The following is an 18,253-nucleotide window of genomic DNA, read 5'->3' as shown; positions in this document are numbered from 1 at the left end:
CATGCAGTATTGACAAACCAGAATCTCACTGCGAGCTTACCTAGAAGCCAGTAAGACACTGAGATCGCATTTCCCCCCCTCCCCTCCCATCCCCTGAGAAGCGAGTTATTACTTTATTCTCCAAGGAGTAGACTTGATGGGCCGAATGGTGTAATTCTGCTCCTATTACTTATGACCTTATGACCCGGTGTGAATTCAGCCACCACAGGAACCCAGGAGACATCGCCTTAAGTATGAGAATGAATAGTCAGTGGGGCTACTTTTTGCATTTGCAAATGGCACCAAAATATGGTGCCAGGTGCAAGAATATCTGTGCAGTGCATACGTGACAATAAAGAACTATTGATTGTTCCTGCGCTACCTCTTCCCTCTCCAGGCCATTCACACTCCCACGTTCCATGTTTAAGATCATGCACAAAGGGCGGGTCTAGGTTAAATTCGGGCCAGTCCGGGTAAGGTTCCTGAAGCCACCTGATTGATTTTCACTACAACTTTGTAGCTTCCATTGCAGGGGCTTTTGTTATCAGGTTGAATCATTTGTAGTTAAATTCAGCAGCTCTTGTGGTGGGATTCAAACTATTGCCGCCAGACCTGTAGTTCAAGCCTCTGGGTGCGAGTTTACCAGATAACTTGTCAATCCTATCACAAAAATACCTCTTCCGTACCATACGATCAAAAAAAGACACACAGTGCTGGAGTGACTCAGTAGGTGAGGCAGCATTTCTGAGGCACATAGATGTTTCGGGTCAGGACCCTTCTTCAGACTGATCGTGGTGAGTGGTGGGGGGATGGTGGGGGGGGGGCAAAGAAAGCCCCCCTCCCCCACAATCAGTCTGAAGAAGGGTCCGAACCCAAAACGTAACCCATCCACATTTCCCACAGATGCTGCCTGACCTGCTGACTTACTCCAGCATTTTGGTTTGGAAACCAGCATCCTCAGTTCCTTGTTTCTCCTAAACCATTTGATCAGTCTGGGAGTGGGTGTGATTTGGGGGAAGGGGAAGATTTTGGTGGTAGCATAATTTTAAAAGGGAGTCTGATGCCTTAACTGTGGGAATACCAATTGATGTGGGGTGTGTGATAATGAGAGACAATTGGGAAAGCATCTTCTGTCGAATGTAAACCAGTCAGTGGCAGCTTTTTGAAGCGGGCTTCTTTTAATTGTGAATTTTATAAAGTCTGAAATTGGCAAAGTGCTTAATTTCAAGTAACGTTGTTTTGCTGCTGCTGTTTATTGTGCCTTTTTGTTTTGCCTTTGGATGCAGTGAAGTGTAAAACCTGTGGCTGAATGTGTTAGAATAGGAACATTTCTCCCAATCTGTTTGGATGTGAACGCAGTGTAGATGAGGTGGAATAGGACATTTCGGACTTTGGGTTCCGTAAATTCTACACTGGGATTTCTTCACCTCTTCTCTGGGTGTGTTGTTTGTTCATTAGCAGAGATTTATAGGTGTGTTTGATCAAAAGCTCCTATCGTTGTAACATGGGACTATCTAAATGGTGGAAGATACCTTCATGGTAGTTCTATGAATGATCTATTAATGTAATGAAAAATATCGTCAGTGGGTGGTAATTCAGATCACCATCCGAATCTTACTGGCAGAATGAGACTTGAATTCTGTCCATACATTTGCTGTATGTCTTTCTATTCCTGTTGGCAGATCGGTTCTATTTGATCTGTGCCCTGTCCTGAACTGCTGGCCTCAGTTAGTCCAGTCTTGGGGGTTCTGAGATTGCTTTCCGTACTTTGTAATAGATAGTTTTTAACCCCTTTGCCATTATCCATTTTCCCTTTCTCTACCAGATTTACCTGTGACTCTCTCACCATGTTCCAATAGAGCACAAAGTGCTGGAGTAACTCAGTGGGTCAAGCAGCATCTCTGGAGGACACTGATAGGTGACATTCCAGGTCAGGACCCTTGTTCCTCAAGACTGAGGATATCAAAAGTGGGAGGGCCCTGAACCAAAACATCACCTATCCATGTCCTCCAGAGATGCTGCCTGACCTGCTGAGTTACTCCAGCACTTTGTGTTTTGCGCAAGTTACCAACATTTCCTGTCTCTTGTGTCACCGCACTCCACTAACCTGACTTCAATTTTCTTTCCATTTTCATTGGGTGTGTATGTGTCTCTGGCTCGTGTCTGCCTTTGTGTATGTGTCTGTCCGTCTGTGTTTCGTGTCTGCCTCTATCTGTCTGTGTGTGTGTGTGTGTGTGTGTGTCTCTCATGTCTACCTCTGTCTGTGTGTGTCTCTCGTGTCTGCCTCTATCTGTCTGTGTGTGTCTCTCATGTCTGCCGGTGTGTGTGTGTGTGTGTGTGTGTGTGTATCTCTGTCTTCACTCATTCTTTCACTTTTTCTCACACACCTTCTTGCCCTCTCCATTTTCATTCATTTCTGTACCACTCATTTAATTTGGGTATCTTGGCCTTTCTTCACCTTAACATTCCCATCCTTTCTTCACCTTGTCTTTCTCTGAGTTGGGGGAACCCCAAAGGTATAATTGTGTTGCTGCTGCAATCTATAACAGCTACACTAACCTGGTTGATTTATAATTTTTAGCCATTGTTCTAAAAGGGCTGGATTCCTTTTAATGTTTGCAAGTGCTGCTTTCGTCCCGTGTTCCAGCGTGATGTGAAGCAGGCAGGGAAACTCATTAACCATGACTACCAAACTCAATCGAGCTAATACAGAATGTCGGTCAAGGTGAAACATGGTGCTTTCCAATTACTTGACTATTTATTTTTACGCCTTCAGTATCTGTGAAGAATCGTGTATTTTCTTGCACACTTAACGAATAAGGGACAATAATCTCCTGGAATTGTATTAATGTCACATTCTTACATGGGCTGCCTTTTTATTAAAGTCTTATTTTTCAAGTGCGATTAAATATTTGTTGTGATTACAAACTGGTTTGTTCAAATAATGCAATAAATGTGGGCTCTATAAATGACTTTTCTATCTTTTTGCCATTCTTTTCTGTGTAGAATCTCTATCCTTCAGTGGGTCAGAGGTGCTGATATAAATTGTTTACAATGGGATGAATATACTAAAGGGATTATCACAGAACTTGCTCCCTTATTCTTGCCAATGGGTTGGAACAGAATAAGGTTCCCCGTACACTTCCTCCATTTAACATTTAAACCTTCAGAAATTCTTGCAAATAAGTGCAGCATTGCCATTTTTAGTTTAGAGATACAGCGTGGAAACAGGCTCTGCGTCCCACACAGACCAGTGATCATCCCGCACACTAGCACCATCCTACACACAAGGGACAATTTATAATTTTACCGAAGTCAATTAAGCTACAAACCTGCACATCTTTGGAGTGCGGGAGGAAACCGGAGCACACGGAGAAAACCCACACGGGAGAACGTGCAAACTCCGTACAGATCGTGAGGTGCTGTGAGGCAGCAACTCTGCGACTGCGCCGCCATAAATGTTCCTGCGCTGTATGGTTTTATTTTGATGCTGGAATTAATATGCAATTAAACTAACTGCAGTGTGGTAATTCTCCACTTTGCAGACAAAGTCGAGGGTTGGTAGGAGCAATGGTTTAGGGAGTTGAGAGGAGATGAAGTGCACTTGATTATGGAATTAGTAGATTGATGTTTTCAAGTAAAGTGGAAGCATAATTCTTTCTGAATCCCAAGATTGCAGAGAGTGCCGGTGGACAAGGTTACAGCCAGCCGTTGGATGTGAAGTCATTCCGTAACTCCCCCCTCTCTGCTTCTGTTAGGGGTAAGAGCGGAGTTCGGCAGGAGCCTCCGTAATATCCAAACCATTCCATCGCTTCCTTCAGGGCTGCGATACCAAACTTGCGTGTAATCTGCGGGAAATAATGTCTATTAGATCACGTCTTAGACCCGGGCGATGAAATGTAAACCAAAGTTGCTGGATTTATGTTTGAGTCTGAAGAACGGTTTCAACCCAAAACATCACCTATTCTTCTTTTCCCCAGAGATGCTGCCTGACCCACTGAGTTACTCCAGCATTTTGTGTCTATCTTCGGATATATATTTGATGTATTTTGTTGATTTTTACTTTAATATAGAAATACCGCAAGAAAACGGGCCCTTTGGGTGGCACAGCGATAGAGTTGCTGCCGTACACCACCAGAGACGCAGATTCAATCCTGACTATATCTGTATGGTTTGTTTGTACGTTCTCCCTGTGTCTGCGTGGGTTTCCTCTAGATTCCTCCCACACTCCAAAGAAGTGCAGGTTTGTAGATTTATTGTCTTTGGTAAAATTGTAAATTGTTCCCAGTGTGTAGGATAGTGCTAGAGTATGGGGTGATCGCAGGTGAGCGTCGTCTCTGTGTTATCTCAGTAGCTCCAAAAGACTCAACACCGACCATCGATCACCCGTTCACACTAGTTCTACATTATCCCACTCTTGCATCAACTGCCAACACACTGGGAACAATTTACAGAGGGCCAATTAACCTATAAACCTGCCCATCTTTGGGATGTGGGAGGAAGCCAGAGCACCCGGAAGAGACCCACGCAGTCACACGGAGAACGTGCAAACTCCACACAGACAGCACCTGAGGTCTGGATCGCACCTGGGTCTCGAGCTGTGAGGCAGCAGATGCTCCACCGTGCCGTGAATGTGGCCGAACACTGGAATAGATGGTCTGAGCTGTACTAACCGCTGCGTTTGGCTCGATCAGCCTGTACTGAAGTTCCTGGGCGTCCTTCCACTTTCCAGTCAGGCAAAGCTTCTCCAGATTGCACAGTGGCTGTCCGAGAACATTAGCCAAAGCGCACACCCCACCCACAGCACCTGCGACGATAAAAAATCAACTAAAACGGCTGGAAAATTAGTGATGGATTGAAAGATACAGCAGGGAAAAACAGGCCCTTCACCCCATGTCGACCATTGAACACCCATTCACACTTGGTCTATGTTATCCAACAACTTACAGAGGGTCAAATAACCTACGAAGCTGCACATCTTTGGGATGGGGGAGGAAACCGGATCGCCAGGAGGAAACCCACGTGGTCACAGGGAGAATGTGCAAACTCCACACAGACAGCACCTGAGGTCAGTAGCGAACCCGGGTTTCTAGCGCTGTGAGGCAGCAAATCTACCGCTGCACCATCTACTGTAAATGGAGAGTAAATTACACAACTACACTGGTCCTAGGTTTCTTACATATTTAATTACTTTTGAAATACATGGGATTTTGACTTTAGAGATAGAGTGGAAACAGGCTCTTCGGCTCTCCAAGTCTGCACCGACCAGCAATCATCCCGTACACTAGTTCTATCCTACACGCTAGGGACAATTTACAGAAGCCAATTAACCAACAAACCTGTACGTCTTTGGAGCCTGAGAGCAAACCAGAGCACCCAGAGAAAACCCACGCGGTCACAGGGAGAACCTACGAACTCCGTACAGACAGCACCCGTAAGGATTTGAGTATAGGAGCAGGGAGGTTCTGCTGCAGTTGTACAGGGTCTTGGTGAGACCACACCTGGAGTATTGCGTACAGTTTTGGTCTCCTAATCTGAGAAAAGACATTCTTGCCATAGAGGGAGTGCAGAGAAGGTTCACCAGACTGATTCCTGGGATGTCAGGACTTTCATATGAAGAAAGACTGAATAGACTCGGCTTGTACTCGCTAGAATTTAGAAGATTGAGGGGGGATCTTATAGAAACTTACAAAATTCTTAAGGGGTTGGACAGGCTAGATGCAGGAAGATTGTTCCTGATGTTGGGGAAGTACAGAACAAGGGGTCACAGTTTAAGGATAAGGGGGAAATCTTTTAGGATTGAGATGAGACCTAAATTCTATTTCTATGTTTCTATAATCAAGATCAAACCCGGGTTTCTGACGCTGTAAGGCAGCAACTCTACAGCTGCGCCACTGTGCCACCCTTAATTTGTGGACAGGTTCTCACATAAAACCAAGTATAGCAGCATATGTTTTTTTGCTCTGATCTACCCATTCCCCTACTCACCTATTGAGTAAGCGGCAAGGAGATATCCCGCAGATCCAGCCAGCAACTGGAAATCCTGCTCCCGAGTTTTGTGAACAATCAGTGCCATTCTTGTAACCTTGAGGAAAGGGGAAGAGTTTACAGGTGGACGGGAACAAAGGAGATGACGGAGAGTGGTGGACATTGCCTGGTCCATCACAGATACTGACCTGCCCGCCATCGAAGGGAGCTACAGGAACCATAGAGTCATACAGTGTGGAAACATGCCCAACTAGCCCACTCCAACCAACATGCCCCATCTACAATAGTCCCACCAGCCTGCGTTTGTCCCATATCCTTCTAAACCAATCCTATCCATGGGCCTGTCTAAATGTTTTTAAATGGAATAGTACCTGCAAAAAAAAAAGAAAAAAAAAGTTGCCCCTCATGTTAAATCCTGCCCCCTCACCTTATGCCCACGCCCCCTGGTTCTTGACTAAACACTGCCTCAAAAGGGCAGCCAATATCATCAAAGACCCACACCATCCCGGTCGCGCTCAGGAAGAAGGTACAGGAGCCTGAAAACCGTGACCGCCAGCTTCCAGCTTCTTCCCAGCAATCTTCAGGCTCTTGAACACTGCACAAAACTAACCTCATGTATGATTTTCTATGGTTGCACAAAATACTTTTTTTATTTGCACTAATATTGTGGTTATTAATTCATTGATTTTTTAAAATTTATTATCTATGTGTATTTTTTTACTGGCCTGTTATGCTGCTGCAAGTAAGAATTTCATTGCTATAGATCACTGTGTGGAAACAGGCCAAGGGGCCCAACTTGCCCACATTAACCAACATGTGCCGTCTACACTAGTCCCATCTGCTTGCATGTGGCACATATCCCTCTAAACCTTTCCTGTCCATGTACCTGTCTAAATGTTTCTTAAACGTTGCGATAGTACCTGCCACAACTACCTCCTCCGGCAGCTCGTTCCGTACACCCACCACCTTTTGTGTAAAAAAGGTACCCTTCATGTTCCTATTAAAGTTTTCTCCAACCCCCCACCTTAAAACTATGTCCCCTGGTTCTTGATACTCCTCCTTTGACCAAGAGACTGTGCGTTTATCCAATCTATTCCCCTCATGATGTTATACACCTCAATACGAGCACCCCTCATCCTCCTGCGCTCCAAGGAATAGAGTCCTCGTCCTGCTCAACCTCTCCCTATAGCTCAGGCCTTCGAGTCCTGGCAACATCCTCTCAAAATAACTTGATTCTTGAGCTGCCAGTCACACAGCGAGCTTCATTGCAGGTAGGGCATGGATTAAAGAGCAGATTACACAGCAAACAACAGTCCACTAACCAGCAATCAGATGTCTCCAATTCGGCTTGTGAAGATGGACACAAAGTGCTGGACTAACTCAGTGGGTCGGCCAGCTGAGATATTGCCTGACCCATTGTGTTACTCCAGCACCTTGTGTCTATTTTTGGTATAAACCTGCATTTGTAGTTCTTTGTTTCCACCAGAAGGATCCCAACCCAAATGTCACCTTGTTTCTCCACTTCAGGTCGTGACTCCTCTACAATCGTCTTGCCATTGACGTCTTCACCTGCACCCAGATGCAGTGGAAAGGCTTTGTGGGTACAAAGAACTGCAGATGCTGGTTTACAATAAAAAAGGCACAAAGTGCTGAGGTAACTCAGCGGATCAGACAGCATCTGTGGAGAAAAGGAATAGGTGACGTTTTGAGTCTGAACCCTTCTTCATGACCTGAAGAAGGGTCTCAACTTGAAACATCACCTATTTCTTTTCTATAGAGATGCTGCCTGACCTGTTGAGTTACTCCAGCATTTTGTGTCTTTACTCTGGGAAAATATGGAGACGGGTTGGACCCTGCACGGGGGAATTGATGGTTCCCAACTCGTAATGTCACCTATCCACGTTTTCCACAGATGCTGCCTGATCCAGCATTTTTGTCTTTTTTTTTAGCGAAATGCTTGCGATCGTGACAAATCATGCCATACACGAGTGCAAAAGAGAGTATAAACAGAGTGTTTAAACAAATAGATAGAAATACAGGTGGGATCAAATACAGCATTACAAGTTTCACGCCGCCTCGGCAAGGCCACCAGCATAATCAAGGACTAATCTCACCCCGGTCACTCCCTCTTCTCCCCTCTCCCATCAAGCAAGAGGTACAGAAGTGTTGAAATGCACACCTCCAGATTCACGGACAGTTTCTTCCCAGGCAACTGAAGCATCCGACCAGCAACTAGACAGAGATCCTGACCTCCCTATCTACCTCATTGGAGATCCTCAGCTCTATCTCTACTTGGATGTTACCTTGCACTAAACGTTATTCCCTTTATCCTGTATCTGTACACTGTGGACTACTTGATATCATGTATAGCCTTTCTCTTGACTAGATGGCACACACCAAAAATGTTTTTCGCTGTACCTTCGTGCACGTGACAATAATAAGTAAACTGGGCTCAAGGGTTGGGCCAGGAGATAAGAGTCGATTCCTAGCTATAGGTGAGAGAGACAGTAGACACTCACGTCGTTGCCGCTGTCCTTCAGGCCGACAATGTTGGGGTGTTGTGCGAGAGTGACGATGGCATCCACTGGCAGCTCCAAAGCCGTGTTGCCTGGGACACTGTACAGGACGACCGGCACGGGCGAGGCATCCGCTACCTATATTTCAATGAACAAAAGCAACAGCCATTGAACTCAATTAACCGACAAAAACGCACCTCTTTGGGATGTGGGAGGAAACCCACGCGGTCACAGGGAAAACGTGCAAACTCCGCACATACAAACTCGGACAGCGCCCGAGGTCAGGATCGAACCTGGACCTCTGGTGCTGTGAGGCAGCGGCTCCACCCGCTGCACCACTGTGCTGCTCTGTGTAACCAGCCTCAAGAGCAGCAATGAACTGAGATACATCTCTGCCTGTACTGAGAGCCATGATCACATTGAGATAGGAAGCCTCAAGAGCAGCAATGAACTGAGATACATCTCTGCCTGTACTGAGAGCCATGATCACATTGAGTTAGATAGAGCTCTAAGGGCTAGTGGAGTCAAGGGATATGGAGAGAAGGCAGGCACGGATTATTGATAGGGGACGTTCAGCCATGATCACAATGAATGGCGATGCTGGCTCGAAGAGCCGAATGGCCTCCTCCTGCACCTATTGTCTATTGAGAGTTCAGGTTCAGGAGCAGCTTCTTCCCTACAGTCATCAGGCTATTAAACACTACAACCTCCAAATAAGCTGCAAACTATATAGACTTAGGGCATTGGTTTTGTCTATTTGCACTATTATTGTTTGTTTTTATGTGTATGTATGTGTATAATATATTCACACACACACACATATATCTACACACATATACACTTACATATATGCACATATACACACATGTATTTTGTTTTTTATTATTATGTATTGTATCATTTATTAAATATATCCAATGAGTTTCACTGTCCTGATTAATTTTACTGTTTATATGCCTCGTTGTCACCTTCCCCTCAGCCATCAATGAACCGTTGTACAATTTCGTGATCATCGCCTGCTTCATCTGTCCTTTTCGCACCTTACATTCTCTTCGTACCCTTCCATATCCCCAGTTGACTCTCAGTCCGAAGAAGGGTCTCGAACCGAAACGCCACCCATTCCTTCTCTCCAGAGATGCTGCCTGTCCCGCTGAGTTACGCCAGCATTTTGTACGAACCAGCATCAGCAGTTCCTTCCTGCGTTGTCGTTTATTATATTGTTTATAGAGTACTGTATTATTCTATTGCGCTGCTGCAAGAAAGAATGTCATTGTTCTGCCTGGGACATGAGGCAGTAAAACACTCTTGGCTCTCGAGTGCTTACCCGTGTGTAGTGGTGGATGAAGGCAGCACTGTTCATGCGGCCCCTGTAGTAACATGGAGTGATGACCAACACCGCACTCGTGCCTGCATCCGCCATCTTCTGTGTCATCGTCACAGTGGCCTCCGTGGCTGTGGGGAAAGGAAGCAAGGTGGTTCCTCAGCTCGGGCAGAGAGCTCACAGTCTTCAACCAAGGCCAAGAGTTCTTTCTCAGAGAGCTGTTTAAATAACCAGAAACAACTTGCACAACCTAACAACTCCCCCACCCCCCCGAATACAAAGATACAAAGTGTTGGAGTAACTCAACGAGTCAGGCAGCATCTCTGCAGAAAAAGGATGCGTGACGTTTCGGGTTGGGACACGTCTTCAGACCGAGTCCATGCTTCAGATTGAGTCATGTCCTGACCTGAAATGTCTTCTCCAGAGATGTTGTCTGACCCACTGAGTTACTCCAGCACTTTGTGTCTCAGTATAAACCAGCATCTGCAATTCCTTTCTACACAACCTCCCCCCCGCCCCCCCCCCCCCCATCACTTATCTCACCCCCCAATCCCCAGCCTAGTCATCCTACTAATTCCACTGTTCACATCCTTGTATCCCTGTCATTAGCACACGTTTTCCCAGCCAACAATGGGCCATTATGGACTCCACCCTTCCTGACATCATCTGTGTACTGTTCTCCGTACTGTTCTGGCCTATCGTTCAGTCTGACCAAGGGCTCCGACCAGAATCGTCACCTATCCCTTTTCTCCCGAGATGCTACCTGACCCGCTGAGTTACTCCAGCATTTTGTGTCTATCCACCAACTTTTACAGTTGTACAAAACATTGGTGTGACCACATTTAAGGTACTTTCAATTTTGGTCACCGTGTTACCGGAAGAATATTGTCAAGCTGGAAAGGGTGCAGAGAAGATCTACGAGAATGTTGCTAGGCCTCGACAGCCTGAACTAAAGGGAGAGGTTGGGCTGGCTAGGACTTTACTCCTTGGAGCGCAGGAGGCTCAGGGATGATCTTATAGACACCTATAAAATCAGGAGGGGAATAGATAGGGTGAATGCAGAGTATTTTATCCAGAGTAGGGGAATCAAGAACCATAGGTTTGTGAGTGGGGAAAAAATTGATAGGAGCATGAGGGGCAACTCTTTTACACAGAGGGTGGTGGGTGTATGGAAAGTACTATCAGAGAAGGTAGTCGAGGCAGGTAATACGACAACATTTAAGAGACATTTGGACAGGTATGTACCTGAATAGGACAGGTTTAGAGGGATATGGGCCAAATGCAGGCAGGTGGGACTAGTGAAGATGGGGCCTGTCGGTCGGCAAGTTGGGCCAAAGTTGAGGCAGAGGAGGCAGTTGAGGCAGGTATAACACTATTTAAGACATTTGGTCAGGTACAAGGGGTGGAAAGGTTTCGAGGGATATGGACAAATAGGAGTAGCTTGGATGGGGCATCTTGGTTGGCAGGGACGGGTTGGGCCGAAGGGCCTGTTTGCGAGCAGCACGACTATAGACAGGAGGTGAGCACTCACACAAAAGGAGGGAAGAAGTTAACACGTTCTTGCCTTACCTCACAGTGCGCTGTGGTGGGTGTTTATGTTGATTTTTATATAGTTGTGTGTCTTGTTGCTGTTTTGGTATCACTGTGTGGCAAATCAAATTCCTTGTATGTTTTTACATGCTTGGCGAATAAATGAATTATAATTATTAGCTGGCCTGTCTCTATCAGAGCCTTGGCCCAGGCGGGATCCTCCTCGGTTCACTTCCCCATTACTGTTTATCCACAGATTCTACTCACATTCACATCCCGATCCGGCCACCAGAAGCATCTCCTGAGGGAGCACCTGCCTCACCCTGCGGACAACCTCGACCCGCTCCTGGCCACTCAGGTAGACAAATTCCCCATTGGAGCCCTGCACAACCAGCCCTGCAGAGAGGGAGAGAGAGAGAGGACTCGCGTTCAGTTATGGGCCTGTCCCACTTAGGCTATTTTTAGGGGACTGCCGGTGACTGTCATAGTCGTTGTAGGTCGTCATAAAAACGACAACTGGACCTCCCTTCGATATAAAATTTGAAATAAAATCATTACTTTAACAACAACAAAAAAATCCAAAGTCAGCACCAGCGACAACCTACGCCACTAGGTGACAACCTACGTTAACCTGGCGATAACTACGACAGCACCTACGTCAGGCGAAGTCATGCTACGCTCATTGGCATCAAACCCACTGTCGCCGACTGTCTCAGAAAAATGTTCATCATGTTGAAAATCCAGTGGCGACCAAAAAGACGCTACGACTCCTTGGGCGACTGAGGAGACTACTCACGACTATACAGGCGACACCCCAGTGACCATGGGGCCACAGCCTAGTCACTGGCAGTCGCCCAAGTGGGACAAGCCCAACATGCCTTCCCGACGGTGAGATATGCCAGGGAACATCACATGTAAAGAAGCAGATGTGCAGTGCAGCCACTGTTGTCAATGTGGGAAGCAGAGATACAGCTCAGTAACAGGCCTTCTGAGTCCACGCCAACCAGCGATCCCCACACACTAGCACTATTATACACACACTGGGGGAAATCTTTTATTTTTACTAAAACCTGTAAACCCGCATTTCTGTGGAGTTTGGGTGGAAACTGAAGCACCCGGAGTAAACCTACACGGTCACAGGGAGAATGTACAAACTCCGTACAGCCTGCATCCATAGTCAGGGTCGTAGAACTACTGTGAACGGGTGATCGATGGTCGCCACAGATGATTTCTCCTCTAAACTAAATTAATCTTTAAGCTTTGCCAATCTCACCCGTTGAACCTGTACAAAGCACAGGTTAGATCATAGGTGGAGTCCTGAGTTACAGTCTGAAGAATGGTCTCGACCCGAAACGTCGCCCATTCCTTCTCTCCTGAGATGCTGCCTGTCCCGCTGAGTTACACCAGCATTTTATGTCTATCCTGAGTTACACACACTGGATTTAAACGAACATCCCTTACATGGGAGCGAGTTTGGTAGACCGGCGAGATGGATGGAAATAGACTTGCTGGCTGCTGCAGTTCCTAATTCTTAAAGGGATATGGGTTGGAAAGCGGGAGAATGGGATTAGTTTATATGGTGAATCTTGGTCGGCAGGACGAGTTGGGCCGAAGAGCCTGTTTCCGTTCACTGTAACTACAAGAGATCTTCTTATTTCGTGTGGCGTGCACAGCCTAAAGTTGTTGGACAACTTGTTCTATTTGACCTTACGTTTGTGCAAGTCGAGTTGATTGCATTAGTCGAAACGGGGCGGACCACTTGAAGGTTGCAATCTTCCACCCCGCTACAGGATCCACCCCGCTACAGGAGATGTCAGGAAGGGAGGGTCGTCCAGTCCAAGGTGCGTGTAAACGTTTGCAGAGGGAGCAAAGCCAAGGACCTGACCAACAATTCATTAATGTGTAACAGGAGAACAGCGAGACATTAGGGGCGTGACAGTTCCCTATTAGGCCGGGCACATTGGCTACAGCTCTGTCCGCCTCCTCTGGATACACGGGGTTATATTGTTGGGTCACGTTTAGATATACGGCACTTCAGCCCATCGAGTGCACTGACCAGCGAGTACACTAGATATAGGATCATTGACTAACACTATCCTACACGCTAGGGACAATTTTACCAAAGCCAATTAACCTACAAACATGCACGTATTTGGGAGGAAACCGGAGCACCCGTAGAAAACCCACCCGGTCACGGGGAGAACATGCAAACTCGGTGCAGACAGCACCCAAGGTCAGGATCGAACCCGGGTCTCTGGCGCTGTGAGGCAGCGCTGCGCCACTAAAATAAGTACACGTTACCTCTAAAGGGGATCTGGCTCCACTTGTGAACGTTGCTCTCCAGTTTCTGATAGTCCACCTCGCCCCCCGGGTTGAATGGGGTGCTTATAGGGGGGTAGATACCAGCCAGGTCCAGTCTGCAGCCAGAGCTGCTGGCCCTGCTCTCCCTCATGCCCGTCGCCGACACCCACCGCCCCAAACATCTCCATGGGGAAAGTTTCCTGCAGAACATCCTCCCAGGCCCTCGTCTCTCTTACACAACCTCGACTAACTTTGACTGCCCCAGAACCTCTCGAGTTATTCTCGCGAGTTGTTTATATTTCAGGGTAAAAAAACGACACGTGCAGTTTAAAAAAAACATTCTTTAACCGCACACGTGCACAAAGAAAAATAACTTTAAAGGTGTTTTTTAAAGTTTCGCGAATGAACTTCGGACGGCTCAGCTGCGACGCCCGGTGGCCATAGGGGGTAGCACCGCTGGAGACTGGATTTAGTTTAGTTTATTCTCATTGCTTCACGTTCATTTAATGTGGAGAGGGAGAATGAAACGGTGTTACACTTTTTCAATTCAATTCAATTCAACTTTAATGTCATTGCACAAATACAAGTATGGGTACAACGAAATGCAGTTTAGCGTCAGTCCGTAGTAGTAGTGCAATATAGAAATAAAAATACAGAATAAGCAAAGAATGTGGACGGAGAGACTGGAGACATCTATCGGCGGGACTCCGAGTTCAGCAATGTGATAGTGTTGTTGTAGAAGCTGTTCCTCATCCTACTAGTACGAGACCTGAGGCTCCTGTACCGCCTCCCTGATGGGAGGAGGGCAAACAGTCCATGGTTGGGGTGGGAGGGGTCTTTGATGATCTTCCCGGCCCGTCTCAGACACCGTTTTCGGTGGAGGGCATCCATGGCAGGGAGCGGGGCACCGATGATGTACTGAGCGGTTTTCACCACCCGTTGTAGTGCCTTCCTGTCCGCTACGGTGCAACTGCTGTACCATACCGTGAAGCAGGTGGTCAGGATGCTTTCGATGGTACAGCGGTAGAAGTTGGTCAGGATCTGGGGGGACAGGTGGGCTTTCTTGAGCCTCCTCAGGAAGTAAAGGCGCTGCTGCGCCTTTTTGATCAGCTTGGAGGTGTTGAGGGACCAGGACAGATCCTCCGAGATGTGTACCCCGAGGAATTTGTAGCTGGAGACGCACTCCACCTCAGTCCCGTTTATATGGATGGGGGTATGTCTGCCCCCTCTGGTCTTCCTGAAATCAACAGTAATTTCCTTCGTCTTCTTGGAGTTGAGGACTGAACAGTACAGCACAGGAACAGGCCTTTCTGGCCACAATGTTCGCTCACAAGGCTAACTCATATCTGCCTGCACATAATCCATTTCCCTGCATATCCACCTGCCTATCCAAATGTTTCTCAAATACCACTATCGCATCTGCCACCGAGTCAAGTCAAGTCAAGTTTATTTGTCATATACACATACAAGATGTGCAGTGAAATGAAAAGTGGCAATGCTCGCGGACTTTGTGCAAAAAGACAAACAAACAAACAACCAAACAAACTACATACAGAATCACATATTCTTTTACATATTAAATATTGTGGGCGGAAGGAAAAAGGTTCAGTAAAGTTAGTCCCTGGTGAGATAGGAATTACAGTCCGAATGGCCTCTGGGAAGAAACTCCTTCTCATCCTCTCCGTTCTCACAGCATGGCAACGGAGGCGTTTGCCTGACCGCAGCAGCTGGAACAGTCCGTTGCAGGGGTGGAAGGGGTCTCCTATGATTTTATTGGCTCTGGAGTTGCACCTCCTGATGTATAGTTCCTGCAGGGGGGCGAGTGAAGTTCCCATAGTGCGTTCGACCGAACGCACTACTCTCTGCAGAGCCTTCTTGTCCTGGGCAGAGCAATTCCCAAACCAGATGGTAATATTTCCGGACACCACCACCACCCCTACATGGCAGCACGTTCCAGGCACCCACAACTCTCTGTGCAAAAAAAACATGCCTCACCTGTCTCCTTTAAACGTTGCCCCTCTCATCTTAAAGCTATGTCCTCCAGTCATTGATATATTTCACCTTGGAAAAAAGGTTCTGACTGTGTCCCCTATCTATGCCACTCTTTATATACTTCTATCAGGTCTCCCTTCAATCTCCGATGCTCCAGAGAAAACAATCCAAGTCTGTTCAACCTCTCCCTGTAGCGAATAGCAAATACTCCAGGCATAATTCTCGTAAAACCTCTTCAAAACCTCCACATCCTTCCTATAATGGGATGACCCGGACTGCACACAATACACAATATGTGGCCTAACCAAAGTCTTATAATGTTGCAACATGACATCCTGACTCTTATACCCAACGCCCTGACTAATGAAGACAAGCATTTTATATGTTTAAGAGTCTGAAGAAGGGTTTCGGCCCGAAACGTTGCCTATTTCCTACGCTCCATGGATGCTGCCGCAACCGCTGAGTTTCTCCAGCACTTTTGTCTACCCAGCATTTTATATACCTTCTTTAGGTCACAAAGTGCTGGAGTAACTCAGCGGGTCAGGCAGCATCTCTGGAGAAAAGGAATAGATGATGTTTTGGTAGACACAAAACACTGGAGTAACTCAGCGGGTTAGGCAGCACCTCTGGAGAGAAGGAATGGGTGATGTTTCAGGTCGAGACTTCTTCAGACTGCCACTACACTGTGGACAGCTTGATTGTAATCATGTATAGACTTTTGGCAGACTGGACGGCATGCAGCAGAAGGCTTTCCATTGTACTGTGGTACAGCTCACTGTACCTTCTGAGTGACAACATGTTCACCAAGGTACTGTTCTGTGTGCGGTACCTCCTGTCAGATGGGAGCAGAGGAAAAGAGGGACGACTGTGAATGACTTGGAAAATCATTTACCATTAGCCACCAGCATAACCAAGGACCAGTCTCACCTGGTCACTCCCTCTTCTCCCCTCTCCCATCAAGCAAGAGGTACAGAAGTGTGAAAACGCACAACTCCAGATTCAGGGACAGCTTCTTCCCAGCCGTTATCAGGCAACTGAACCGTCCTCTACCAACTAGAAAGCAGTCTTGACTTCCCATCTATCCCATTGGAGACCCTCGGACTGTCTTTAATCAGACTTTACTGGACTTTATCTTGTTACATCTTAATGGTTACATCATTTATCCAGTATCTGAACACTGTGGACGGCTTGATTGTAATCTTCGCTGACTGGATAGCATGCAAGAAAAAAGCTTTTTACTGTACCTAGACACACGAAACAATAATAAACTAAACTAAACTGAACCTCCTGTGATCCGCGGAATGCAAAGACAGCCCATGCAGTGTCCATGTTGTGAAGGACATGTGTAAAGGCTGGGACATGATGAGTATAGGACAATCAGGCAGTCATATTTCCATTTATTGAGGCCTTTAATTATCAAGAGATGGAGATAAACACTGGAGTCCGGACTTGTCAACTTGAGATAGGGTTAGTCGATCCGAGATTTCTTTATTGAAAAGGTTGTTAACTTTAGATGTTAGAAAAAAGCTCTTTGGCCCGCTGAGTCCACGCCGATCGATCACCCTGTACACTTACACCCTCCTACACACTTGGAACAATTTACAGTTTGCAGAAGCCAAACCCGCACGTCTTTGGAGAGTGGGAGGAAACCGGAGCGCCCGGAGAAAACCCGCGCGGTCACAGGGAGAACGTACAGACTCCGGACAGACAGCACCCGTGGTCAGGGTCGAACCCCTGGTGCTGGTGCTGTGAGCTGGTAGCTCTACTGCCGTGCTGCCCAACAGAATTCTCCAGGGGCTATGGATGCTCAGAAGATAAAGGTATTCAACGCTGAAACAGATCCATGTTGGACACTGAGGGATTGTTTCAGTTGTGAAAGTATTTTGGGGAATTAGCTTTTTATAAGCCACTGTTTTTTTAATGCAAAATCACTGAAGCCTTACAAGGTTGTGATATCACAACGCAGTTGTGGATGCAGCCCAGTCCATCACACAGACCAGACTCCCCACCATCGACTCCATCTACACTTCACGATGCCTCGGGAAAGCAGCCAACATAATCTATGACTTGTCCAACCCTCAAGATAGACACAAAATGCTGGAGTAACTCAGCAGGTCAGGCAACATCTCTGGAGAAAAGGAATAGGTGATGTTTTGGGTCGTGACTCTTTCTCAGACTCACCCCATATAACCATATAACAATTACAGCACGGAAACAGGCCATCTCGACCCTTCTAGTCCGTGCCGAACACATAATCTCCCCTAGTCCCATATACCTGCGCTCAGACCATAACCCTCCATTCCTTTCCCATCCATATAACTATCCAATTTATTTTTAAATGATAAAAACGAACCTGCCTCCACCACCTTCACTGGAAGCTCATTCCACACAGCTACCACTCTCTGAGTAAAGAAATTCCCCCTCATGTTACCCCTAAACTTCAGTCCCTTAATTCTCAAGTCATGTCCCCTTGTTTGAATCTTCCCTACTCTCAGTGGGAAAAGCTTTTCCACGTCAACTCTGTCTATCCCTCTCATCATTTTAAAAACCTCTATCAAGTCCCCCCTTAACCTTCTGCGCTCCAAAGAATAAAGCCCTAACTTGTTCAACCTTTCTCTGTAACTTA

The 18,253-nt window shown here is 46.7% G+C and overlaps 2 protein-coding genes across 2 annotated transcripts in view; both read right to left on the bottom strand.

Annotated features, from left to right (window-relative positions):
* Positions 1-18,253, bottom strand: part of ankrd2 (ankyrin repeat domain 2) — a 34,086-nt gene that overhangs the window by 1,222 nt on the left and 14,611 nt on the right. The window contains exon 10 of the transcript XR_004414191.1: positions 4,566-4,571. The gene's annotated coding sequence lies outside the window, so the exon portion shown is untranslated. The remainder of the gene's footprint in view (positions 1-4,565; positions 4,572-18,253) is intronic.
* hoga1 (4-hydroxy-2-oxoglutarate aldolase 1) lies at positions 2,716-14,010 on the bottom strand. The gene is made up of 7 exons (XM_033034135.1): positions 13,636-14,010; positions 11,602-11,730; positions 9,808-9,935; positions 8,487-8,621; positions 5,968-6,064; positions 4,653-4,786; positions 2,716-3,827 (listed from the first exon to the last, which is right to left on the bottom strand). The coding sequence occupies exons 1-7, from the start codon at positions 13,844-13,846 to the stop codon at positions 3,678-3,680; spliced, it is 984 nt and encodes a 327-aa protein (XP_032890026.1). The 5' UTR covers positions 13,847-14,010; the 3' UTR covers positions 2,716-3,677.

The sequence above is a fragment of the Amblyraja radiata genome, chromosome 15 (genome assembly GCF_010909765.2).
Source record: "Amblyraja radiata isolate CabotCenter1 chromosome 15, sAmbRad1.1.pri, whole genome shotgun sequence".
Taxonomy (NCBI): Eukaryota; Metazoa; Chordata; class Chondrichthyes; order Rajiformes; family Rajidae; genus Amblyraja; species Amblyraja radiata.
The sequence above is the reverse complement of the archived record's forward strand: the minus strand, read 5'-3'. Positions and strand labels throughout refer to the sequence as shown.

What these genes read in the sequence shown, in the direction of transcription:
- hoga1 (XM_033034135.1), bottom strand. Translation starts at nt 13,846, where the DNA reads ATGTTCTGCAGGAAACTTTCCCCATGGAGATGTTTGGGGCGGTGGGTG. An exon ending in GAGCCAGATCCCCTTTAGAG is followed by an intron (nt 11,731 to 13,635) that starts GTAACGTGTACT and finishes CCCTCTCTGCAG; the next exon opens with GGCTGGTTGTGCAGGGCTCC. An exon ending in GGCCGGATCGGGATGTGAAT is followed by an intron (nt 9,936 to 11,601) that starts GTGAGTAGAATC and finishes CTTTCCCCACAG; the next exon opens with CCACGGAGGCCACTGTGACG.